Source organism: Accipiter gentilis, chromosome 16 (genome assembly GCF_929443795.1).
Source record: "Accipiter gentilis chromosome 16, bAccGen1.1, whole genome shotgun sequence".
Classification (NCBI taxonomy): domain Eukaryota; kingdom Metazoa; phylum Chordata; class Aves; order Accipitriformes; family Accipitridae; genus Astur; species Astur gentilis.
The window spans coordinates 15,681,928-15,704,403 of record NC_064895.1 but is presented as its reverse complement, the minus strand read 5'-3'; the positions used below and the strand labels follow the sequence as shown (position 1 = coordinate 15,704,403).

At 37.8% G+C, this 22,476-nt stretch overlaps 1 protein-coding gene across 4 annotated transcripts in view; it reads right to left on the bottom strand.

Moving 5' to 3' along the window:
- The window catches only part of LPIN1 (lipin 1), a 51,477-nt gene that overhangs the window by 11,598 nt on the left and 17,403 nt on the right, over window positions 1–22,476 (bottom strand). For all 4 annotated transcript variants that reach the window (XM_049818481.1, XM_049818483.1, XM_049818482.1 and 1 more), the window contains exons 6-16: window positions 19,557–19,686; window positions 17,319–17,628; window positions 15,714–15,807; window positions 14,158–14,345; window positions 12,918–13,011; window positions 11,458–11,527; window positions 8,486–8,578; window positions 7,007–7,083; window positions 4,827–4,971; window positions 3,041–3,189; window positions 1,239–1,325 (exon numbers count right to left, since the gene is read on the bottom strand). In XM_049818481.1, coding sequence (XP_049674438.1) covers window positions 1,239–1,325; window positions 3,041–3,189; window positions 4,827–4,971; window positions 7,007–7,083; window positions 8,486–8,578; window positions 11,458–11,527; window positions 12,918–13,011; window positions 14,158–14,345; window positions 15,714–15,807; window positions 17,319–17,628; window positions 19,557–19,686 — 1,437 coding nt within the window. The remainder of the gene's footprint in view (window positions 1–1,238; window positions 1,326–3,040; window positions 3,190–4,826; window positions 4,972–7,006; window positions 7,084–8,485; window positions 8,579–11,457; window positions 11,528–12,917; window positions 13,012–14,157; window positions 14,346–15,713; window positions 15,808–17,318; window positions 17,629–19,556; window positions 19,687–22,476) is intronic.

Sequence of the window (22,476 nt, the reverse complement as noted above, 5' to 3'; positions counted from 1 at the left end):
TATTTCTTCAACAGGTAATGGAAAAAACAGTTTTTCAAAACATCATTAGATCTCAGGTATATCGAGCTACTTTTTGAAGATGCCTGTCTTTCTCCATGAATTACACAGAGCGTACAAGCCACAAGTAAACATGATGAATCCAGGTCTTTCCACCCACAGTGGCACAAAAGGTCTTTATTACTGTGGATCAACAGGCACCAGTGCAGGTCAACTACTGAGCTGTAATATAGCAGCTCACACACACTGGTGTTGCCAGGTAAAAGCCTGTTCCTCAGGCTCTTCACAGCATACATCTTACTGACTTTCAATGCCTTTAAATTGCACTTTAAGTGATGCTTCCTTATCACCTACTCTCAAAATTAACCAATGCCACAAAAATATTTTAAGACTGATCCTTCCTAACTTTGCTATTTAACAATGGAATAACAACAAACATTTATATGCAGAAATAGCAAAATAAGTTGTATAATCATCAGTAGTAAATATCACCGTTGATGTCTTTGAAGCTCATCGTTATTTATACAACAAATAAAACAAGAATATTAGCAGTGAGTATCCAAAATGGGTCTGTTTCTACTCAAGATAAGACATTGTGTTGCGCTTTAAGGGTGTGATTATCTTGCTTGACTAGAAGCCTGATGTTTAGATAGTTCAAGTCTAAGCTGTTTCACTGAACTCCCTTTTCTACTCACTGGAAAGGGAGGAACTCTCCCAAACAGATTCATCCCATGTGTTTTAGATTCCATCCCTGCATGACTCCAGGTAAGTCAAGTTTGGCAAGAAGAACTCCACATACAGTGACCAGCCTAAACTAAACAGTCTTCATGCATTTTACAATCTCATCAACAAGGAGAGAAGGGAAGGTGTATTAGCATCTTATGAATTAACACTGCTGCAACTCCCAGTTAGCAAAAAGAGTTCCAGCTGTGCTGCAACTGCACAACTCATTCAAATTACTACAGTTTTTGGAACTAACTGTAACTGTCCACTTGGGATGGTTGGAAGAGCAATCACTACTCATTGATAGGGGGCTTTTGCTTTTGATGCCACAAAGCAGGTTTTGCTCTGGATATCATACAGCAGATGTTTACACTGTTTAAGCACCACTGAAGTGATACGGTATTGATGAAATTGTCACCCTTACAGGTTAAGACAAGCCTGGAGAAATTTTAATTTTTATGTGCAAATGAATAAACAAACAAGCCACAGATGCATGAACAGATTTACTGAATACTCACTGGCTCACTTTATGGTACAACTTTGCAATCCCTTGGTGCGTCCAGTCTTTGCCAAGAGTTGGCAAAATATGACCTAAAGTATCCGACCTGAATAAAGGAAAAACAATATAACTGAACTGAAAAAAACCCCAATACTTATAATAACAGTTGAGGCTAATACAAACCCCACCAACTTATTTGGCTAGCGGCAAAGTAAAATAAGATTTTCTGTAAGGTACTGATCATGATCAAGAGGAGGTGATTTTAGTCTCCTTTTTTTTTTTTGAGATAGGCTGACATCAGTGTTATCAACATTCTTCTCATACCAAACTCAGAATCATAGCACTGTACCAGCTACTAGGAAGACAACTAACTATCCCAGCTAAAACCAGGACACATGTCCATCCTTGGCCACATTGTTTTGATTACTCTTGTGCCCCAGGATTTGTCTTCATAACTCACAATAAACTCACGATCCATAAGTTAACATGGAAGTTACAGCATATAGGCTATCAATCAGACCTGTGTAGTAGGCTGGCCAGTAATAAGCATGCTTTTTGAGGTTTACATTAAATGTTTTCTAAATAAGCCAAACCTACCCATAAGGGAAGTTTATGGGAAATTGCAAGTATGAGGTGTCACATTCTAGCTTACTTCAAACCAACTTCTCCACATAAAGCTGGAAGTTGGTCGTGCATGAAGTATTATGGTTTCAATGTATTTTCCTCTTTACATGAAAGAAAATTATTTACACTATAATAACACCTAGAAATTCAAACAAATGAGCACCTCACTTGACTAAGCATTATGCAGATACACAGCAAGAAACCCACACCGTGAATATCTTGCATCTTAGAGAGGAAAACACCGGGCACTGGCTTAGGATGGATTTGCAATGATATTGTAAGGTGAAGTGATTCAATAACTGCCTGGCCACCTCAACAGCAGAGAGAAGAATAGATCCCATTCACTTTATTGAAGCTTAAGAAAAACAAAGCGGGGGGCATATTAATTTATATGGGCACCAAAAAAAACCATTTGCCCTACAATGGATAAATCACAAGGAAGAAAAGAGTTCCAGTTTAAATCAAGGATTTTAATTCACCCCAGACTGCTCTTGGAAATTGCTTTTCCTTGTTCTTTTTTCTAATTAGATATAGCTAGGTTTGGTTTTGAAAGAAATTGATTCTGAAAGAAATCTAAGCATTTCATTTTAAAAGGTCAAAAGACAATGCTTGTATTTTTATTATGTGTTTCCATGTTCCACATACAATTGTCTTCCCCAGGGTTAAATAAATAAATAAAAATCAGCAAGTAAATGAATCATTTTGGTCACTCCAAAGTTGTGGGTTTTACCCAAAGCACTAATCTGAAACTTTCCATCAAATTCTAATTCTGACATTGATTTTAAAGTGTTGCCTTCTAAATAATAATGCCTCTCACTGGAATGCCCCAGTAACGCCTTTTAAAACAGAATTCACATGTTTTTTCCTTTTAATGTAGCCAGTGTACTTCATAAGCGTGATGCAGCAAAAAGGTTAAGATTTTGCAGAAGGTCCTCCAATACTACTGTAAATACTATCACCAATAGGTGACAATCAATGGGCACATATAGCATGTGACTTTATTAAATTAATAATTCAGCGAATGATTCCTGCATTGTTTGAAAGCCAAATAAAAAAAACCAAACACACACCCCACACATGCAAAACACTAGAATATGATAATTCTGTGACTCAAAATTCCCTGTTAATTACTTTTTCCTTTAGTCTAAAGGACAACTTGTCCTTGCAGATAAAGCCTCTCCCTGTTCATGAACTCACCGTGTGATTGTTCCATCAATATCAGAAATAACAACTTTATCATCCCAATTCCATAGGTAAATCGTGCCTTCGCAGCGGCAAGTGCCTTGATACTGTGTTGTAACACTAAAGGTCACATCATTTGGGCCATTCTTCAGATTTAAGCTTTTCTGCAAGGTATTATCAGCAAGATAATCAACAAACTGAGCATGTGAAACTGACACAGTGCAAACACAAAGCCACATATGATCACTGCCTTGGTCACACTGAATCTTATTGCTTTCAGCAGAGCTATTGTCTAAATAATGATAGCAGAGGAGCAGAGGTTTGCCCTGTGGTATACATTAGACACCGATTTATAGAGCAGAACAGAACAAACAAACAAAAAAATCTGTTTCACAGTCAGCAATTAAAAAAGAAAAAAAAAAAAAGAAAAAAGTCCCCCAAAGGTCACATAAACAATAACAAATTACAGAATAGGGACTACCTATAGGGGTTTTCCATTCTGAAATATAGATACATATACAGAGAGAAATGTGGGTAACAAGGAGTTCCATGAACTCTAATTAAGTGTTTATATGGGGATTTGTGTTCTGTGGTATTACATCTCTTTCCTATAATAACGCACCTCTCATACCATATGACCTATTACCCTTCTGTCTCCACTGAATTTCCTTAAGTCTCCCACTTCCCTGCTCTTCCCTCCCACTGTCTCCTGTGTCACAGCGATACACTGGGCAAGAGACTACTGATTTGATTCTATTTGTGGACCTAACTATTAATTTTCACAAAACCTGCAGGACTTTAATACTTTGTCCCTTTTTCTTAGTTATATTTCACTGCAACTGTTCAGTGAGTTAAAAAGTGACAAGGAGTTGAGAATACAGAACAACTGATGGGTAACTGATGAGTCTCATCCACTGTTTCATCAAGAAACCAATCTGAAAGTAGTTTTAGCTTCAGCTGATTTCTGCAAGGTTTCTAAATCTGAGAAGTATCAATATATTTGTGTAACCCTTGCTTTCTGTTTGCTATAGAAAATTACCAGTACATCCCATCTGTCCCTTGGGAAAAATTCTACATTTCTTACAAAAGTATTCAGGCAGTGACTGACGGGCTGTTTCATGCTGTACGCCTTGAGTGGGTTTCCTTCAGAAAATTAATTGGGTGTAGATAAGACAACAAAGAGTATTTCCCTAAAGTAGCCATTTTTCCAGATCAAATTGGAATGTGCAGAACACAGAACTGTAACAGTTTTGTCACCACTAGTCAAAACAACTCTGTCACAGAGGAAGAAAACTGGCTCCAAAGAAATTAATAGCCTGGCCTCATAGTAAATCTGCAAGCAGCTCTTTCAGAAGCTACTAACAGAAAACCGTATTTATGTAAAATGTGACTGCCTATAAATGAGGGGAAAGGAAAGGAGAGGAGGAAAAAAGAAAACAGAGAAGAGAGGCCTGTGGGTTAACATATACACATTATACATAATACAAAAAGCACATGGTTCCAGTACACTTATTCAGGTGACAAATACATATTTTGCAATTTAATTTTGGTATTTTTCTAAATGGGATTCCATGTCTCCCAATCTCTGAACCCCAGCACTTGCTGCAAGGTACAAAATTCATGCTTAATACTGAAAAGAGAAGGGAAAAGGGGGGGGGGGGGGGGGTGTTGAAAAATATAACGAGAGAGAGAATTAAATACAAGACATAAGAGCTGATCAAGCTTTGCAAGCCTGAATAACAGTATTGTTCATGTTGTATTAGAAATGATGTTTCAGGACAAGGATGTAAAATTAACTCACAAGTTGGTCAGAAGTGAGTCGAAGTGTTTTTTTGTAACTGATTCCAGACAATAATGAGAGATGACTTGAGTTGGTTTGTAATGACCCGAGGTTTTGTTTGGCAGCTCTAGGGTCTTCATCACTTGAAGAAGATTCATCTTTTATTCTGGAACATTGAACACACAGAAAATGATGTTATCATGTCAGTAAATGCATCTCAGTATCCATTAAAAATGCATTAACAGTGAGTCACCAAGTAAGTCATTGATTCTCTGCTTGTAAGTACTGTCTCACAGGAGGTCATTCACATCATGACTTTAAATATATCAATGAAGTGCCGCATTTTCATTCATGCATGTTCCCCATTATTCATGCTTGGATTGCTCTAGCCATTCATTTGTCTATAAGCTAGTTTTCATTACTTAAATTTAACAGATGTAAATTAACATGCCATATTGACCCAAAAATCTTATAGCAGAAAAAAAATACCCATTAGATACTGTAACTACAAAAATTCCTTAGTTCTCAGAAAAAGAAAGAGGTGTTTGTTATGCTGGCATTCTCTTTCCCCCCCTTCCACTCTTCCTGCAAAGAATTTAGCGATTAATAAAAGAAAAAAATCCAGGTGATGGGAATTTTATTATAGAAAGTAACTCCTCCTCCTCTTTCAATCACCAACTTTAGATCATTGGATTATTCTTTTCCAGGATTTGCAGGATTACCCCATTCAATATATGATGATGAGAAGTCATAAAACCTGAACTCCTTTACACAATTCTGTTTAAATACGCATCAGTATAATGTTGGGTTTTTTTCTCCTATTACAATCATTTCTTCAGAAATTTGTTAAGGATATTTTTCTTCAGAGAGAAAGTTTTCCTACAGCAAACAAATCTATCACCTTAGTTGGAAGGTAAAATACCCCTTCAGATCCTACAATCAGCATTTGGCCTCTTATTCCAGTCACACCTGGATGTTGTTTGACATTAGGAAGTCTTGACCCAATATCAAGGTATCGCATGTCATGACTAGTAACATTTAAAAGCCTATCTTATCCTTTGTAACAGCGGATCTCAAAAGCTTTTCTCAACATCCCACTTGTCGCATTTTGCTTGCAAGCAATAAATTCTTAATGACAGATTTCTAAGGTCAGTTAAAATTTAAACAAGGAATACCAATTACAGAATCTAGCCTGCTTAAAGTCTTAATCCCACTTTAAAGCTTATCTTTAAACAACCATGTAAGAAACAGACCTAAATGTCACTTGTCATCCCTAAAATCAGCCTTTCCAATTTATTCTGTGGCTCTCAAACTCAGAGAGGCAACTGAGATAACAGCTAGTCTCCTACAGAATGAGGAATCCTCCTTCCAGCACATTTGCCTGGATTGCAACTGCTGACCTCCAGGAAGAATGACAGCTAATGCCTTTTTGTTTCATAAAGGTGATCCTTGAACTTAACTTAATGAGCATAAAGCATATTTGAATCTGCTCCTTTTCAGCTCTAAAGTGCAGACAGCACGCAGACAGGCTGTCTTTACAGTAAGACCTGTATGGACAGAAAAGGGGCAAGGTAGGAGAGCTGTCCCTAGCTAACTCATCCCTCCAAAGCTTCCAAAGCAAGTTAAAACTCATCTTATGGAACCCTCCTGAAGGAGAGATTCTGGCCATACAGTATGATTAGTTTGGAGCACAAGAAGGAAGAGACTTCTGCAATCCTTGAAAGAAGTAATAGAAAACCATGACTATTGCCTGTAAAAAGAACTCTGGAAAGCCTTAGGCCTCCACACTTCCCAAAATATGCAGGAACAAATTAAGTTGTCAGGCCATAAATATAAGTAAATCAGAAATTTTAGCAACTAGGATCTGACAACAGCATAGGGTCATCTGTGACGTTCCCTTGAAAACTCTTAGAGAGATACATATAGCTTCAGAGAACTGCTCTAGTTATTGTTTGTTTCAAGGGGCTGGAAAGTGTATCACGGAGCTGCCAACCAAACCACAGAAACACCAGAGCGTACGCACAAGGTCTGCAACCCTGCCATGAGTAGAGGCTTCCTATCTGCACTTATTTGGCGCAATGAATAACACATAACATATTTCACTGACACAATATTTCTTTGTTCAAATATAAGAGGTAGCTTGCTTTCGTTTTTAAATGGTAACTCCTGCTCATTTCGGGTACAGATAATTTTGGGGGTACCTGTTTGCCATGCTCATCTGTGAAGAATCTTCTCCAGTAAGTCCACTCCCACTCATACCTTGCTCTGGCTTTGTTTCCTGTAAAAATACAAGTATGAGAAGCTGCGCATCTCCTGTTGGGCAGAGAGCAAATGTTTATAGAAAAATATCTGAAAACCAAATTCTGTCTTGTACAGATTTGGTAAAAATCAACAGCATGTTTGCTTCCTTTGCTTGTAGGCAAAGTAAAACTTCATGGTGTTCTTAAAGAATAAAGGCTGCACAAAGAACTAAAAATTCCAAATATAAAACTCAAAAGGAGAATTAAGATTTATTTTTGCATGGAAGAAGTACAGATATATCAGATTTCACATCTAGTACTGTTCAAATTCTAGGATCAATCCCATAACTACTCAGTTCATGCATCTCAAATAGCTAGATTTCACCTGAAAAAGCAAAGTATGACTCTGGAGAAGGAAAAAAAAAAATACAATTACCTTTCATAGAATCATTGAAATCTTTAATCCAATACAACTTTCCAAACTGCTTTTACCTTGAGTAGATGCTAAGCTCTATCAATTTCACCCCATAAAATTTTTAAATAGTGAATGATTTTGAGACACACAAACAACAATAACACCTCCCCTTATCAATTTATAGCTGCCACAGCTCAAGAGGTAGTCAAATACTTCCACTCAGAGAGAAACTCTAAAAACTTCAAACTGTAAAAACTAAAATCTCATGCTCTGAAGCCCATACACACAGATCAGTACAATGGTTATTTCATGCAAGGCTAAAAAAAGTTCATCGACTGAGGCACAATCATAAAAATGTATTAGAAGTCATTTTCTCCCCTCAAGTACTAATGCTTCAGTAGTATAAATTAATATGAAGAGGTTTTATTGGCCAACTTTAAAGATTAAATATGTCTAGACAGGAGATCAATATTTCATATAGAGTTTTGCTTTTTTCACTGTTCTTTAATGTTCATCCATGACTTTAAGACTGTTACTACAAACTTTTAATGCTCAGAAAAGAAATTCAGAAAGACTTTAAAATTAATATATAGTCAGTTTTCCATCTTAGGTTTTGCTGAATTTTACAGCTCACACTACTCAAATACATCTATTCTTCAACTATCAAAAGACAGCTGCAGAAAGGTAGGTAATCTGCACAGAAACATTAAATTAGTGGCACAGCTCTTGGATTCTAGGTTCCCAAACACAAATTTAATCCATTAGATAATACTGCCTCAGATTTGCATAATGAAAACAAACGCAGAATCAAAACACTGCAGGCAAATATTTCAGGTAGGGTCTTACCCAAAGCTTTCTGAAGTCAAAAGAAGTCAGACTTTAGACTCTGTTTAAACATCTTTTAATGTGTATATCCTCAGTCAAATTGACTAATGAGTTACTCTCAGAAGCAAAGTTCTGAGGGATGAATACGGAGGTATCCAGCCTTCCCACTTCAACCAGAAGGAAACTCTTCTTAAACTTACCTCTTTAATAGTGCTGTTCCTCCCCCGCCAGGAAAACCACCACCTTCCACCTTTTTTGGGCATCTTGTCCCTCATTATAGATTCCACAGTGGCCTGTGATAAATGGATGGTAACATAAAAAAAAAACCAAAACAAAGGACAACCTGATACATGTAAATGAAAGAAAGTGCCAAATACACAATTTTAACTGATAATAAATAGAATAAAAGTAAACATACTGTCTGTGGACCATAAATTCTACTAAAGCAAAATCTAATGGTATCCAGAGCTGCTCTGAAGTAACTTAAGCATGAATACTTATGGTATTTTTAAAAGGAAAATGAAAAAGAGATAAAATCAAAGAAGAAAAAAAGCATAAATACATATTAGTATAATGTCTAGAATGGAGAACCTACTGTTTTTAAGTTATTTAGTGCAAATTATATTAAAAAAAAAAGAAAAATATCACTTCCTGAAGGAGCTCTCATGCAAAACAGTAACAAACCCACATGCAAGATAGATATTCTCATTTAAAAATAACTAAAAAGTTCATATTTAATTATCAATCTGGAAAAAAGCAAAGATGTTACTAGCGTTTATGAGTTTAGTATGGTGCTATGAATTCAACTGACAATGTTAGAACTGTTTTTTTTAAACCCAGGCTACTTTTCACTGGTTATGTATACTAGACTTCAGTAGAGAAAAGTTTCCTTCAATACTCGTAATGACTGGAGCCTTATGCATTGTAACAAGGAGAGCCGAATTCTTTCACTCAGAGAACAAGCAAAAGACAAAAGGGGAAAATACTACAGTAAAGGTGGCCACAGTGTTTGGCATACCCTGGAATAGCTTAGCTACTGGCTTTCTGGGATGATAGCCTCCACTGTAAGCAAAGTCATGAAAATAAAACTGGAACATTGATTAGTGATTTTAAAAAAACCACCAAAAAAACCCCCGAGATTCGAAGAACTCTTAGCAGTTGAGAGTGTTGAGTTCAGCTAATGTATGGGACAATGCATCCCTTTTCTCAGTTTTTCCATAGGTTCTCTTCACTATACTGTCTAAAATATATGAGAAAAGAAAGAATGACAGAGGAATAAAGTTGTGCAAGTAAGCTGACAACTTTTTAAACAAAAAAAGAAAAACAAGGAGCAGATGGAGCTACTGAGAACTGAATGCCACTTGAGAACAATGGGTACAGTTTAAGCGGGTTCTCAAACATATGGACAACTTCAAGCAGATGTCTTATTGACTTTTAGTGAAATAATTCACATGCATACAATTAGACATGCATTTAAGGGTATTTTGCAGAACATGAGTGATTTTTTTTTGCAAAGACTCCAGTTTTCAATCACTTCATAGAGCCTGTTTTGATAAAGTATCTTAGTATTTCAATTCCTTAGTTCCATTATTACAGCAAATCAAAATTCTAATTAACAAGTCATTACAAAAACCAGTAAGATGACTGGTAGCATAAATGAGTAATTTTAGTTTCAGAGGTACAGTTCAGCCAATTAAACCTTCCCAATCATACAGACTGTTCCAACTATATATACTGGCTTCTCCACTAAATTAAAATTGCACTGTCTAGAAAGTTATCAGCGTTCAGAATACAAGTTAACCGTTAAAAAACCCAAACACTGAATTTCACACTCATAAAAGACTTTTCTTAACTGATAACCTATACAAATGGTATAACCACAATGGTGTTGAAAGAATTGCCATTTCCCTTAACAGAAAAATATTTCATACCAATTCTTTCCCTTTACCCATCATAGGCAAAACCCAAAATATCTGGCTCAGGCATCAAAGTGTTTAATTATAAATGCAGTTACCTTGCATTATCTTTATTGCTAATGAAGACCCAATAGGCACCTATCAAGGTCTGTATCACTCTGTGGAAGTGCCCAACAAATACAGAGTAGGATAACTATACACCTTCTGTAGGAATTTGATTCCCATGGGATGAATTCCACCTTTGATGATTACTAGAATATTTGCAGTAAAGCACAAAACATCTGCCTCTGTGACATCCTTGAAATGCAAGCCAGGTTTACCTGATATTTGGGACTTTTAGAATCAATTTACTTTACATTGGGATGCTACAGCGCAGCTACGCACGACTGCGTACAAAGGAAAAGTGGCACTAAGAACGAACACTGGTACAGAATATTCTGGGCTGTGAAGAAATTTTTATTCCGCATTCAAGGCAACAGAGATGGCATTTGAATTCACATAGATTAAACCCAAAGACATGTGAAGTGCTGCAAATGGCAGAAGGAAAGTTTAAGTTCCAAAATTTACTAAATCTATGGCTAACCATGACAAAAATAGCACCAGTGCTGATACTACTTCTTTATATACATTTACAGCAGTGTGTATTTCTGTCCTGAGCATCTGTGTGGCACCAGGTCATGTAAAATTGGACTGAGTTAATCAATGCATTTAATATAAGCCAACATATATAGCTGTCACATAGTTGTAGCTATCTGCACTGCCTACCTGAGTTGGTTATGAACAACCAACCAAGAAATAGAAAACTAGCAAGCTACAGGCCTTCCTTATCTAGTAGTTAAAGCTCACTCACCAACATTAAAATTCCTGGTCTCTCTTTTTATTTGATAATATATGCTATATACAGATAAAATGGAAAGCAGTCACCAAGTATTCAGCTACAGCAAATACTAACATGGGTCAATATAATTTATGTTTACAATCCATATTACTGAAGGAAAACAGGAAGTTTTCCTTCTTCAAAATATTTGTAATGATCTTAGCTTAGCAAGTAAATACTATTCACAGACCAAATTTAGTCCTGCTTATTTATCCTTTAGCATAAGCTAGATGAATGGTTATGTCTGGATAGATATTACTGATGTGCAGATTCTCTTGTACAACAACCCTCTTAATAAATAAATTATAATAATAATAAACGCCTTAATAAATGGCAGAACGTCACAACTCCTCTGACCAACCTTCATGTTCAATCTCACCTTTGGCAAAGGTTTCTGGAAAGCTTGCATTGCCAGCAGAAGGGGACCAGCTGTTGTCCAGTTGTAGTACCTAGGCATGCAACAGAGACAATTACTGCATTTTGTAATCCCAAGGTTCCAATTCACAATCTAACTAGTATTTATCATCTGGCAGGTTAAAGCCAAAGCCATGGAGCCTCTTTAGCACCAGTCAAACTCTGGCCTGCATCACTAATAGCAGACCCACCTTACTCCACAGTATGTTCACAGGTATTTATGGCATGTACTTTTCAAGGTGTGCAAGGGAAGCTAGGTCCTTAAGTAGAAGGGTATTTGTTGTACGTTCCTCATGTTATTACTATACCTCATTATCACAGCATGAGCTACCTTTTTCACAAGCTGTTTTCACTGTTTTTCCATCAAGGAACTACACAAAAGTTCAGGGCCATAATCTGTAGGATATCAAGTTTTTGCTATTATGTGCTGAATGTGGGTCAACTCTTGTTACAGACAGTAGGACAAATACAGTATTATCATCCGTCTGTCTAGGGAACCTGAAGCTCACATGACATCCAGAGAATATGACAGTGAGATCCTCACTAAGTACTCCACTCTTCCCAACATATCAGTAGGCAGACAAACATTACCATCAAATTCAGAGAACTATGGCAGGGAAGCAGTAAATGACTCACCTCAGACCACAGAGAGGGGCAGGTATGAGGCCGTAACATACGCAATACAAACTATCACATCAGGATGCACCAGGCATGTCAGATTTGTATGAGCAATGTCTATGACTAAGGGTAGCCTAACCTCTAAGTGCAGCACAATGCCATGATGTCTCCTCTACTCTGTAACACTGTATGCCAGGTGCAAGGAGCTCTCAAGTTAAAACATCCTCCAAAAAGCTGCATCTGGCATAGACCATAGTGCTGCACTGATGCCAGCAATATAAACACATGAAATAACATCTTAGCCTTGCAGAAATAGAAGTCTCATACTCGGTGGGCAAGTTTGACAAGTCTTGAAAAGCAATGCCTCCATAGAGGGATATTAGCAAAATATTCAGTATATACAGACAACCTGCTGGGTACGGAGTGCTTGCAAGCAGACTGCCATATCCCTGTAAAAATTATTCAAACTGGCTCAGGGCAAGCCTTAGCAAGTTCACGTTCCGTTTCATTTTAGTCTGCCAATTGAACGTGAACACTATTAGCATTTAATACTAGCTTCTTGAAATTCAAATTGTGTCAGTTAGTTGTAACAGGTCATCTGAAACTGCTCTTTACTCTCAATTTAAAGGAAGAAAGGTAACTTGAAGAGCCTGAATTCACTAGAGAGTTGACTCTCTCTGGATGAATCTAAGCTATGAACATTCAAAACCTGTTTTTAACTACAGTGAAACTGATCTAACACACTGAAGTGCCACAGAAGTGTTTTTGTTACAATAGCAAAATATTTTTTTCATGAAATATACTTACTTATTTCCAATCTTAACCACAAGGTTAGGGTCGTCAATGATAGCAGGATTGTCCACAAACTGCTGATATGTTACTGCATGTTCCAAAAATTCTTCTGGGGGGGGAAAAAATTACATACATAAAGCATGCATGTATAGATGCCTGGGATGGGCCAACCTAAACCTCTTAGCATCTCTCAGACACATAGGTCTGACACATTGACACATTCAGGGTCAGCCCTTCATTACCAGGGTGCCAAGATTAATAGTAATATAGAAGCAAGATGTTCAGAGACTCTCAGTCTCAGAAGATGCTGAGGGTTTCTTTGTTAGCTGCTGGGTGTCTTTCCTGTTCAAAATACAAGCTAAGTGAAAGCTCAGGGATGGAACTATGAGGGAGGAAAACCAAGCTTCTAAGAAAGGCAGGGAAGTACTTTGTCATGCCTTTCACTGATGCTCTGTCCAAGTTAGGAGCAGGAACTGATGGACTCAATCTATGTGTAACTCATAGCCAGAAACTTAATTATTACTTGTAAGGCCTTCAGCAAAATGAAAATATTTATGAATAAACACCCTTTCCACTGCCTGTGGCTCCTTTCAGAAAATCTATGTAATTCACAAGTGATCCAGATAACAAACACAATTCCAATAAATCACAGTATATTTGAAATGTTTTAATAACTAGCTTCTGAACAGCAATCAGTGTGGCATCAGTCTCATACAATTTTCAGAACTGCAGAAATTGCAAGTCTTACATTTATCTTCACATTATGCAGCTGGAAGCTTAAGGCACAGAGCATTGTAAATGATTTATCTAAAAGTCACACAAGAAATTGGAGGTAGAGCAGGAACTCAGGTTAAAGTTTCCAACTCCCCCTGCTAGTGTCCCCATTTATGGACCACCTTTTTCATTCCTGACACCAACAGCTGTGAATTTCCTAGCTTTATACTGCACCAAGTAGCAAGAGTACCATTAACAGTATTGTGATACAAAACGTAGTACTATCAGGAAATAAAAATACCAATAAAATACCTTCAAAAATTTCGTATATAGTGAATCATTAAAATGTGTTAAAAATCATAAGTCCTATATGTCTCCTATTTTAAGTATGAAAAATTCTAGGAAACTTATCATTACAGAAAAGTATTTATCTTTTCAACACATTCTTGAGTACAGCCACAGGAGGGCACTGCTTCCTTGGTCTAGGATGCTAAAACTTGACTGACAGCACATGCCTGTAATTCAGAAAGTCATTCTGTACCTTTGGTTATTTCTTTGTTGTCAGTAAGGCCTCCACAGAGAGAAATGGCAATGGAGGGCAAATCTCGAATTCCATCCGAGGTACTTTCAACTCCACTGTCAACACCTGAGCTCCCGACAGACTGCGGAGACTGGCTGGCAGACCGCAGCCCCGTGTCGTTCGTGTTCTTGCATTGGACATTATCCCCACTGGAAAACAAAAATCAGGAATTCAGTCTTCATGTATTCATTCCCAAATTTGCCCCCTTCAACAAACACCATTTATATCTGACACACACTTAGGAAAAAAGAAAGAAAGAAAAAAAAAATTTTGCTTGTTTAAATTTTAGGGCAAAAGCAAAGTAGTATGGGCCTCATGTACCCTCAAATATTAAGATTGTTTCTACTTACTCACCTAAACTAGGCATGTATAATTATAGCTTCACTTATATATATGAGATAGGAAAAATAAGACAATAAACTGTACAATCTTAGTAGACAAAATAATGCTACTATAAGCAGAGTTTATACTATTAGAACCATTCCCACACAGGAACAAGAATAAACATATTAGTTTATTATTTAATTTATATTAATTATACAAACTGATAGATAAACCCAAAACAAAGGATGTGTATGTTTGCATATTTGTATGCCTTGTATATATAAATAAAATACTCTACATATAAACTACTAGGATTACAATTTTAAGGACCAATACATCACTATACCCACTTAAAATCTGTGTATAGATGACATCATTATTACAAAGTGCAGACTCAAACTCTGCAATCCATTCCAGATTTATATGAATGTATTTGAGAAAAGAATGTAATCCAACTTTTTTTCTCCATATTGCTAATCTTTCTCAGTTTTATTGAAATGCTAATATTACAACAGCTGAGTTTAAGCAAGAAAGAAAGAAAAATAAAATATGCCAGCTACTTTAGTTGTTGCTCAATGACTTTAGTCAAATTACTAGAGTAAGATGTGGAAAGAGGACTATAAATGTTATGATCTAATGTTATGATCTAATAAAGATCAGAACAAGTTAGAAATTGTATGTTCAGAGTGCAATATTTTCATAAATCAATCTGTCATGCATCTTCCAAAAATTATTTTCTAACATTCATATTTATAGGTGATCACTCACAGAACAACAACATTGGAGCAATAGTTTTGTGCTAATACTGTTAACAGTAAGATATGTTCTTCATGGTAATAAGCAAGGACATGGGGATAAAAATATCCCAGGGCCAATTGCTCTCCCAGGGCATGTGAATAACACTCACAAACATCAGTGTACATTACATAACAACCCACAATCAATATATGATGCTTAATTGACCAAAACAGAAAATCTGTTTCAAGCACACTTCTCAGGCCCAAATACAGAGCCTTCCAAAAGCTCTAATATTCCTCTCTACAGAGCCTTATTTTCCTTCTGCCTTCACCTCTGCTTGGACCTCTGCTCTGAAAAAAAAGGTCTTATCTGGTTGGCAATGAAGAGTTTGATCCAAATCTGGAAGGTGACAAGAGCTCTTTAAATAGTAAAAATATAAAGCAAAGGACTTATACTTCTTGGGGAAATAAAGTGCAGCAACTTCTGGATCCATGTCAGTGAGGTCATCTAAATAGACACCATCAGCACCAAGATGCCGGCTTCGTTTGTCTGTAAAGGATGGTACAAATAAGCCTATTAATAAGCATTTTCTGAGTAACAAGCCAGAACAATTATTACTGTTTAACTATTCATTTTAAGATTGAGAAACCAGACAAGCTGTAACAGTTTTTGAACTGTATTTGTATAAAAAGCCAAAAATTTCAACACAAGTTGCTCATAAACATTGTTCAGACTTTGAATACACAAAATGGGATAGCAGTGGACGAGTTTTGAGATATGCTGAAGCCACCCTATCCCAGACAAAACCACTTGGAATTAGAAGTCAGTGGTCACTGTAGGAAAACAGCAAAAGGAAAACTTTCTGAGTATTTGCATAGGCCTGTTATCACAGTAAGGCAATCAGAGCATTTAATATCCGAGAACAAATCTTCAATCCCCCCTTGCAAAAGGGAAATAACACAACAGACTATACTAGAGCTGCTAATACACTATAACTGCCTTGTTAAGGAGACAACTCTCTGTTCAGCACATACAACTGATGTGTTGTGTGTGCACACGCACCATTGCAGGGGACAAGACAACCCTCCTACGTCTTTCACTAGTACCAACACACAGAGTCATCTCTGTCCTGTTGTTGCTGGTACATCTAGACAAGTACGCACTGTAAGGCCAAAGTCTAATTTGGAATTCATTCTAAAACCCAGGACTTCTCACTGTCCCAGTTTCCAACATCAAACATCAGAAAAGCAATCAGAAAAAAAGTTATGTAAAGACTGAATAGTAAGCAGAGTAACACTGTCATTTTTGTCTTCAAAGACAGTGAATGCATGGGGAAGTAGCTAAGAAACTTGTATGTTTACTGATTAAAAAGCAGCTGCACAAACTAGGCTTATATAGGGCTTACATAATTATAAAGAATAGTCACAGCTCTAAAACATAATATTTGTAAGCAAACAAATTTAATGTGAAGATTGTTAATACTGACTATAAAATATCATGGATATAGAGCCCAGACATTAAGAAGTAGAAAAGCAGACAGAGTTATACTTCACAAATTCAGGATAGGACACGTACCACACAGAACTGAAATTACTCATGCGAAACAAAAGCACCTTATTTTATGGCAAATCTGTTGTTCGTGCAAAAGAACAGCATTGTACCAGAGCAGAGAGGTTCCACAATTACCAGCAACACGTAACAACTCCGAATGTAGTCAGAGCAGGTGAAGCAGCAGATCTACAGTGTGCTTGTACCAAAAAGCAAAATCTCTCAATCTGTCAAATACGGATGAATTTGGAGCAAGTTTTGCAGTCTTGCTCATAAGCACAGAGCTACCAAAAAATCCTGAACCAAGGAGAATCTTCTACCTTACTACATGGCTCCTGTGAACAGCCTGCTGCACAGCTCAGGTTTTGAAGGTTCTTTCCAAAGCTTATTCCTTTCTAGATCTGAAAGTGCCTTCAGGGCATAGATTAATTTATATGGCAATGAGGTGCTTTATCACCAGGAAATTTAAAGACAAAATCATACATATAAAAGTGCAGAATCAACAGCTTTACCTTTCTTTCTGGAAGGGGAATCCGTCTTGCCAGCTGGTTGGGCTGAGCAAGCTGCAGCTTGTTTTATTTCTTCACTGGCAGGCAACGGTGGTACAGCTGCTCCTGGAGACTCTGTCTCTGGCTTATTTGTCTCAGCTGGTAAGGGCTCACTTTCATCACCAGTTGCCGCATCTGCTTGTCCAAGGGCAGGTAGAGGAGACACAGCGTTAAACTCCTCTATAGGAGAGCTTTGGATGACCCGAAAGTGAGTGCTTTCAGAAGGATTTACGTCCACCACACTAGGTTCCTTTGCTTTGAGCAGAGAACTGGCCTGTGAGGAAAAATAAACAGATTGCTATTAAAAAAAAAAAAAAAAAAAAAGCTCTTAAATGCAACAGCCAGATTTTAACCTGGTTTGTTCACTCCAGTGAGATCAGACTCTAAAGGTAACTAACCACAGCAGAAAGGGACCACTAACTGAGGTGGAGACTACAGTGTAGTAAAGATTTCTCTGCTGTGTGTTTGCTTGCACAAAATTCATCTGTATCTTGCGGCCAGGAAAGATTTGCTCTGCAATGGGCTCTACAGTCTTCATTTCCCACTCACCTGCCCAGGAGCACATCACAGCTCCCACCCTGCCCTCCTCCCTTCCTGCACAAATCCTAGCTTTTCTTCAGATGGTAACCCTGACAAACATGAGAAGGGAGCACAGACCAGAGTCCTTACACAATCAGGATGCTCTTGGAGACCAGGACAGGGGAACACTGTCATTCATCTATACCCCAGATTTAGATTTTATATCGCTTTATAGGAACAATGCTAGATCTTCTCTAAGTATGGGACAAGAGGTGTTCTTACAGAGGGGAGCTGAACTCTTACAGCAGCAGCTTTATAGCTGCTATAACCTTCACGTCATAGCACACAAAGATCAACAGCATCCAAAGCATAACTCCCAGTTCAGGTATGGCCAGACCAACTCTGAATAGCTTGGCTAGGGACATAGGCAGGGACTGCAGAGGGAAAAGCCTCCAGGAATAAGATTTGCAATACCCACCAGACTGTGTGACTGGGATAAAAAAGAAATACCCAAATCTACTAACTGGAACCCTAAATTCTAGACTGGAAATGCCAATTTGAAACTCCTACCTGGACCTGTGCACTTGAATCAGTTCTATGTACAGAAAACAGCTCCCAATTTCTTGTAATATACATAAGGAGAAGAATAATGCAGAGGTGATGGGACAGCTCCTCTTTGGCCTACTAAAGAAGAGGCCAGAGCTCTTCTGAAGGAATGAAGCGCTCTGGATTTCCATCCCTGCTTTTGTCACTAGCTACCACCAGTGAATTAAAGATAAATTATAATAGTGCCTTTATAATTCTGGTGCCACCACCAGAACGCAGAAGTCTTCTTTCTGAGGATACACACTTCCCTGGCCTGCAAAGCAGGAATTTTGTTTCTTTATACTGTTCCTGACCCCATCATTCCTGCAGTCCTTTTTGCAGAGAATCCAACCCGCAGCAGAAGGGGCCAAACCCTGCACCTTCCCTGCCCCCATAGTTGCAGTATTTCACTGGAACCTGACCTGAATTTCTTGCGCCCCTAAGCAGGTGTAAACCCTAAGTCTCCCCTTTCCTGTATGAATGCTCTGACTCCATAGCTATCATAAGGACCTGACCTGCAGCGTACGCAGCTGCACATGGCTACTGTGCAGCATGGGAGATGCTGCTGCTGGCACACTACAGATCCTGCCACCTAACTGGGCCAAACGGCTTCAGGCAGGAGACAGGCACCAAGACAGCCGGCTCAGCCAAGAGAACAGCACGTCTGGGCACACAGAGATACAGAACTGCAGGTGTTTCTGGATGCGTATGTACTCAAGCAAACAATTTTAATTTTTGTGAATCACACTGCAAACGGCAAGCACCTAATTTCCATCTAAGACCATTTATGAATTTCAATGATTTACCAAAGGACATTGGATTTGATTTTATATGTTATTTAAGCTTCTAACTTTTACAAGACTAGGTCTCAGGAACTTCCTTCATTTTCAACTGTGTATCATCAGTGTTGAGTACATCTATGGCACAAGGTACCTTCCTGTACCCCCTAAGGAGCAAGATGCAATTCTTACATAAAACATTGCAATTTTATGTAAAAACAGGATCCATTCCCTCTTCAGCAGTCTGCAATAAAATAAGCCTGTGCCCCATTAAAGCACACTAGATGCTAGCAGGAATTAAACAAATTATGTTGGATACCTTTGCAGCCTGGGGTAGCTCTCCCCATGCCCAGTGCATGTGGGGATTATTCTTCAGTCCACTTCTGTCCGTAGGTTTACTGACTAATTCCGAGTCACTCTGAGGAGTAGGAGGGCGTGAACCTGATGGGCTAAAGAAAAACAAACAAAAAATACTACAAAACCAAAAGTAACCACAATGCACTAAGCACTGATATCCACCAGCCCAAAGCATTGAAGATCTAAATTATCATTAGCCAACTGAAAGTGGGAAAAAGCATGGAAAAACAGTTTAAACAGTTCAGAATCCTCTTAGACTGGCATTCAGAGGTCTCATCCATTTTTTTTGTAAGTGCTGTCACAGAAAGAGCATTAAGAAGCTGAAAGAGATGGAACAAGAGCACTGGACCTCAACATTTCAGGATTTTTATTTTTCTGTGTGGCAAAAAGAGTGGGGATGGTAGCACCAGCAGGAGATGAATAGATGTTAGTATTGTTATAATGGGTGTGAAGTGCAGAAATTACTCACTCACATCAACAAGACACTTTAACCTTACTAAGTAATAAATTAGTCTAAGGAATCCAGTTGATTACTTCCTTCTACTAACTTGTTCAGTTCTACCCTTAGATGCACGTTTATAGGGAAACCAGCAGGAGAGCTACACAAAGAATTTGAGTTCTTCCAGTTCAAAAATATTTAACTGTTTGTTCTGCTGACTACTCAATATAAAATAAATATTCAATAATTAATTAGTAAATTATCAGTTTGTAGCATATTTTTAATGTGGTGAAGTCAATGCAATGTCAAGTCAACCTTTAATAAATGATGATTCACTGATTTCGACAAAGGGAAAAATTGTGATTATCTACTCTGCCTTTCTGCATACCGCAAGTCATAGAATTTCACCCAGAACCCCCTGAACAAAGCCCACTATTTTTTGTCTGAACCATAGCATATCTTTGGTATACTTGTGCAGTCCTGATTTAAAAACTACAAGCAACAAAAGAATCTACAACATTCCTAAATCAAAGGTCCAAACTGAGTTACCTTCGCTCTCAAAAACAAAAGGCTTCCTACATTTAATACAAATTCTTCATGTTTGATTTATTCTTTACCTTCCTCTGGATAAACTGAACATCCAAACCAGTTTTGCTCTTTCAATGTAATGCAGTTTTGTAGAGCTAGATGGTAGGGAATTCATTGGTCCCAGGAAAATAATTACTTCACACTAACACAAAGCAGCTTTTAAAAAAAAGCTGTGAATTTCACATCTGAAAAAAATAGAAACCTAATTATCTACATCATTCCTTGTTTTCATTTATGTTGCAGTAAGATATACTTTGAATATGGACAAATGCTATGACTTTTTAGCTAGAGATAATTAAGTTATCTAACTAAACTATAAAATTTATAAGCAAAACCACTGTGGAAGATCTTTTTTGGTCCTAAGAGTTTAACATTTTTTTTAGTCCTTTAGTATATAACCTACCATTTGGTAGATGAAGGAATCAATACATGCAATTTAAAAAGTATTTTCAAGCTCTAAGGATTCAAGAAATGCCTGGTGGCTTTTTCAGCAACTTCTACATTTCCCAGTGACAAGTTTGTATGATTTGCAGTATTTTCCATGCATCTAGGGCCCATTGAAACCTTGGAAATCAGGAGCCTGGTCACTTCAGAAAAATCTCAGCAAGAAACAATGCTTCTACTGCTGCTTTAAGCCCAAAATATCTAGATTTAAGGAAGTGTTGTCACTGCACGATTTAATCTGTGCACTACACACATATTAACCTTCAAAATACCTACTGCTTACTTAGAAAAATCTCCAGTCTGGGCTTTTGGGATATGTTCAGCCCAGGTTCACTTATACAGCCAACCTGAAAGAATACAGGTATTGCTTCAGTTTGAGCTGGAACCTCTGCATTTTGCACCGGTAACACTGATTGGGGGGGGGGGGGGGGGGGGGGGGGGCGGACCTCACCTTTTCCACAATTTTCCCTGAAAATACAGTTCCCTTGTACACACAACTGAGTGGGGAAGAAGCCCAGGCTGTTACTCAGCAACAAGAACCATGATGTATATTCGCAGACACACACATGCACGTGCCAGAAATATGCCATTTGCATATGTGCGTATGTTAAAACAGGCAGAGTTCTGCTCTGAGAAGGCTCTTGCTGCGAAAGGCTGCCCGATGATCCATGCACACATCCGGGTTATTGGTTCAGAATAGATACAGCTACAAGTATAACCCTGGTTAAGTTAGGCACAGGGCGAGCATCTAACCCCCAAAATATTACCCACTCTCCCAAAACAAAGTACACAAAACACACACTACGTACTGAAAATGCAACACAAGCACAATGGAGACATCTTAATTCTCATTCTGTAAATACTACTTTTCTATACAATAAAATAAAAGGATTTAGTAGTAACAAAATGTTACATCTTCAGAATTCTTTTCAGTTGATTTCCCCTTATAGATTAGTGTACAAATGCTAATACAACCTCAGGGTACACCAAAATTATCACTGCAATGTCCTCTTAATTTTAAAGCCCCAAGACCAAATCAGACTGCAAACATGCATCCACAAGGCAAACCGGGGGCAAATTATTTTGTTTCTATAAAAGGATACTAAAGCATTCTCGTTCCTTATATCATCTGGAATGTAAACTGGGATTTTCTATGCCACCCACAAACATTAACACAGGGTTGGTGGCCTCCTGATGACAGCTGGTTTTCCATTACAGAGAAATACCTTTACTTTTTTCTTCATATGCCACATTGTTGTTCAACACTCAATAGCTACTCTCGCCCACTAATATCCTTCTGGAACAGCAACAATAATCCCTATAGTTTATGGATGCAGACGGCAATTATGTCTACTACAGTTCTGTTTGTATACTTCCTGTTTGTATAGTTCTGCTTCCATATGTAATGCCA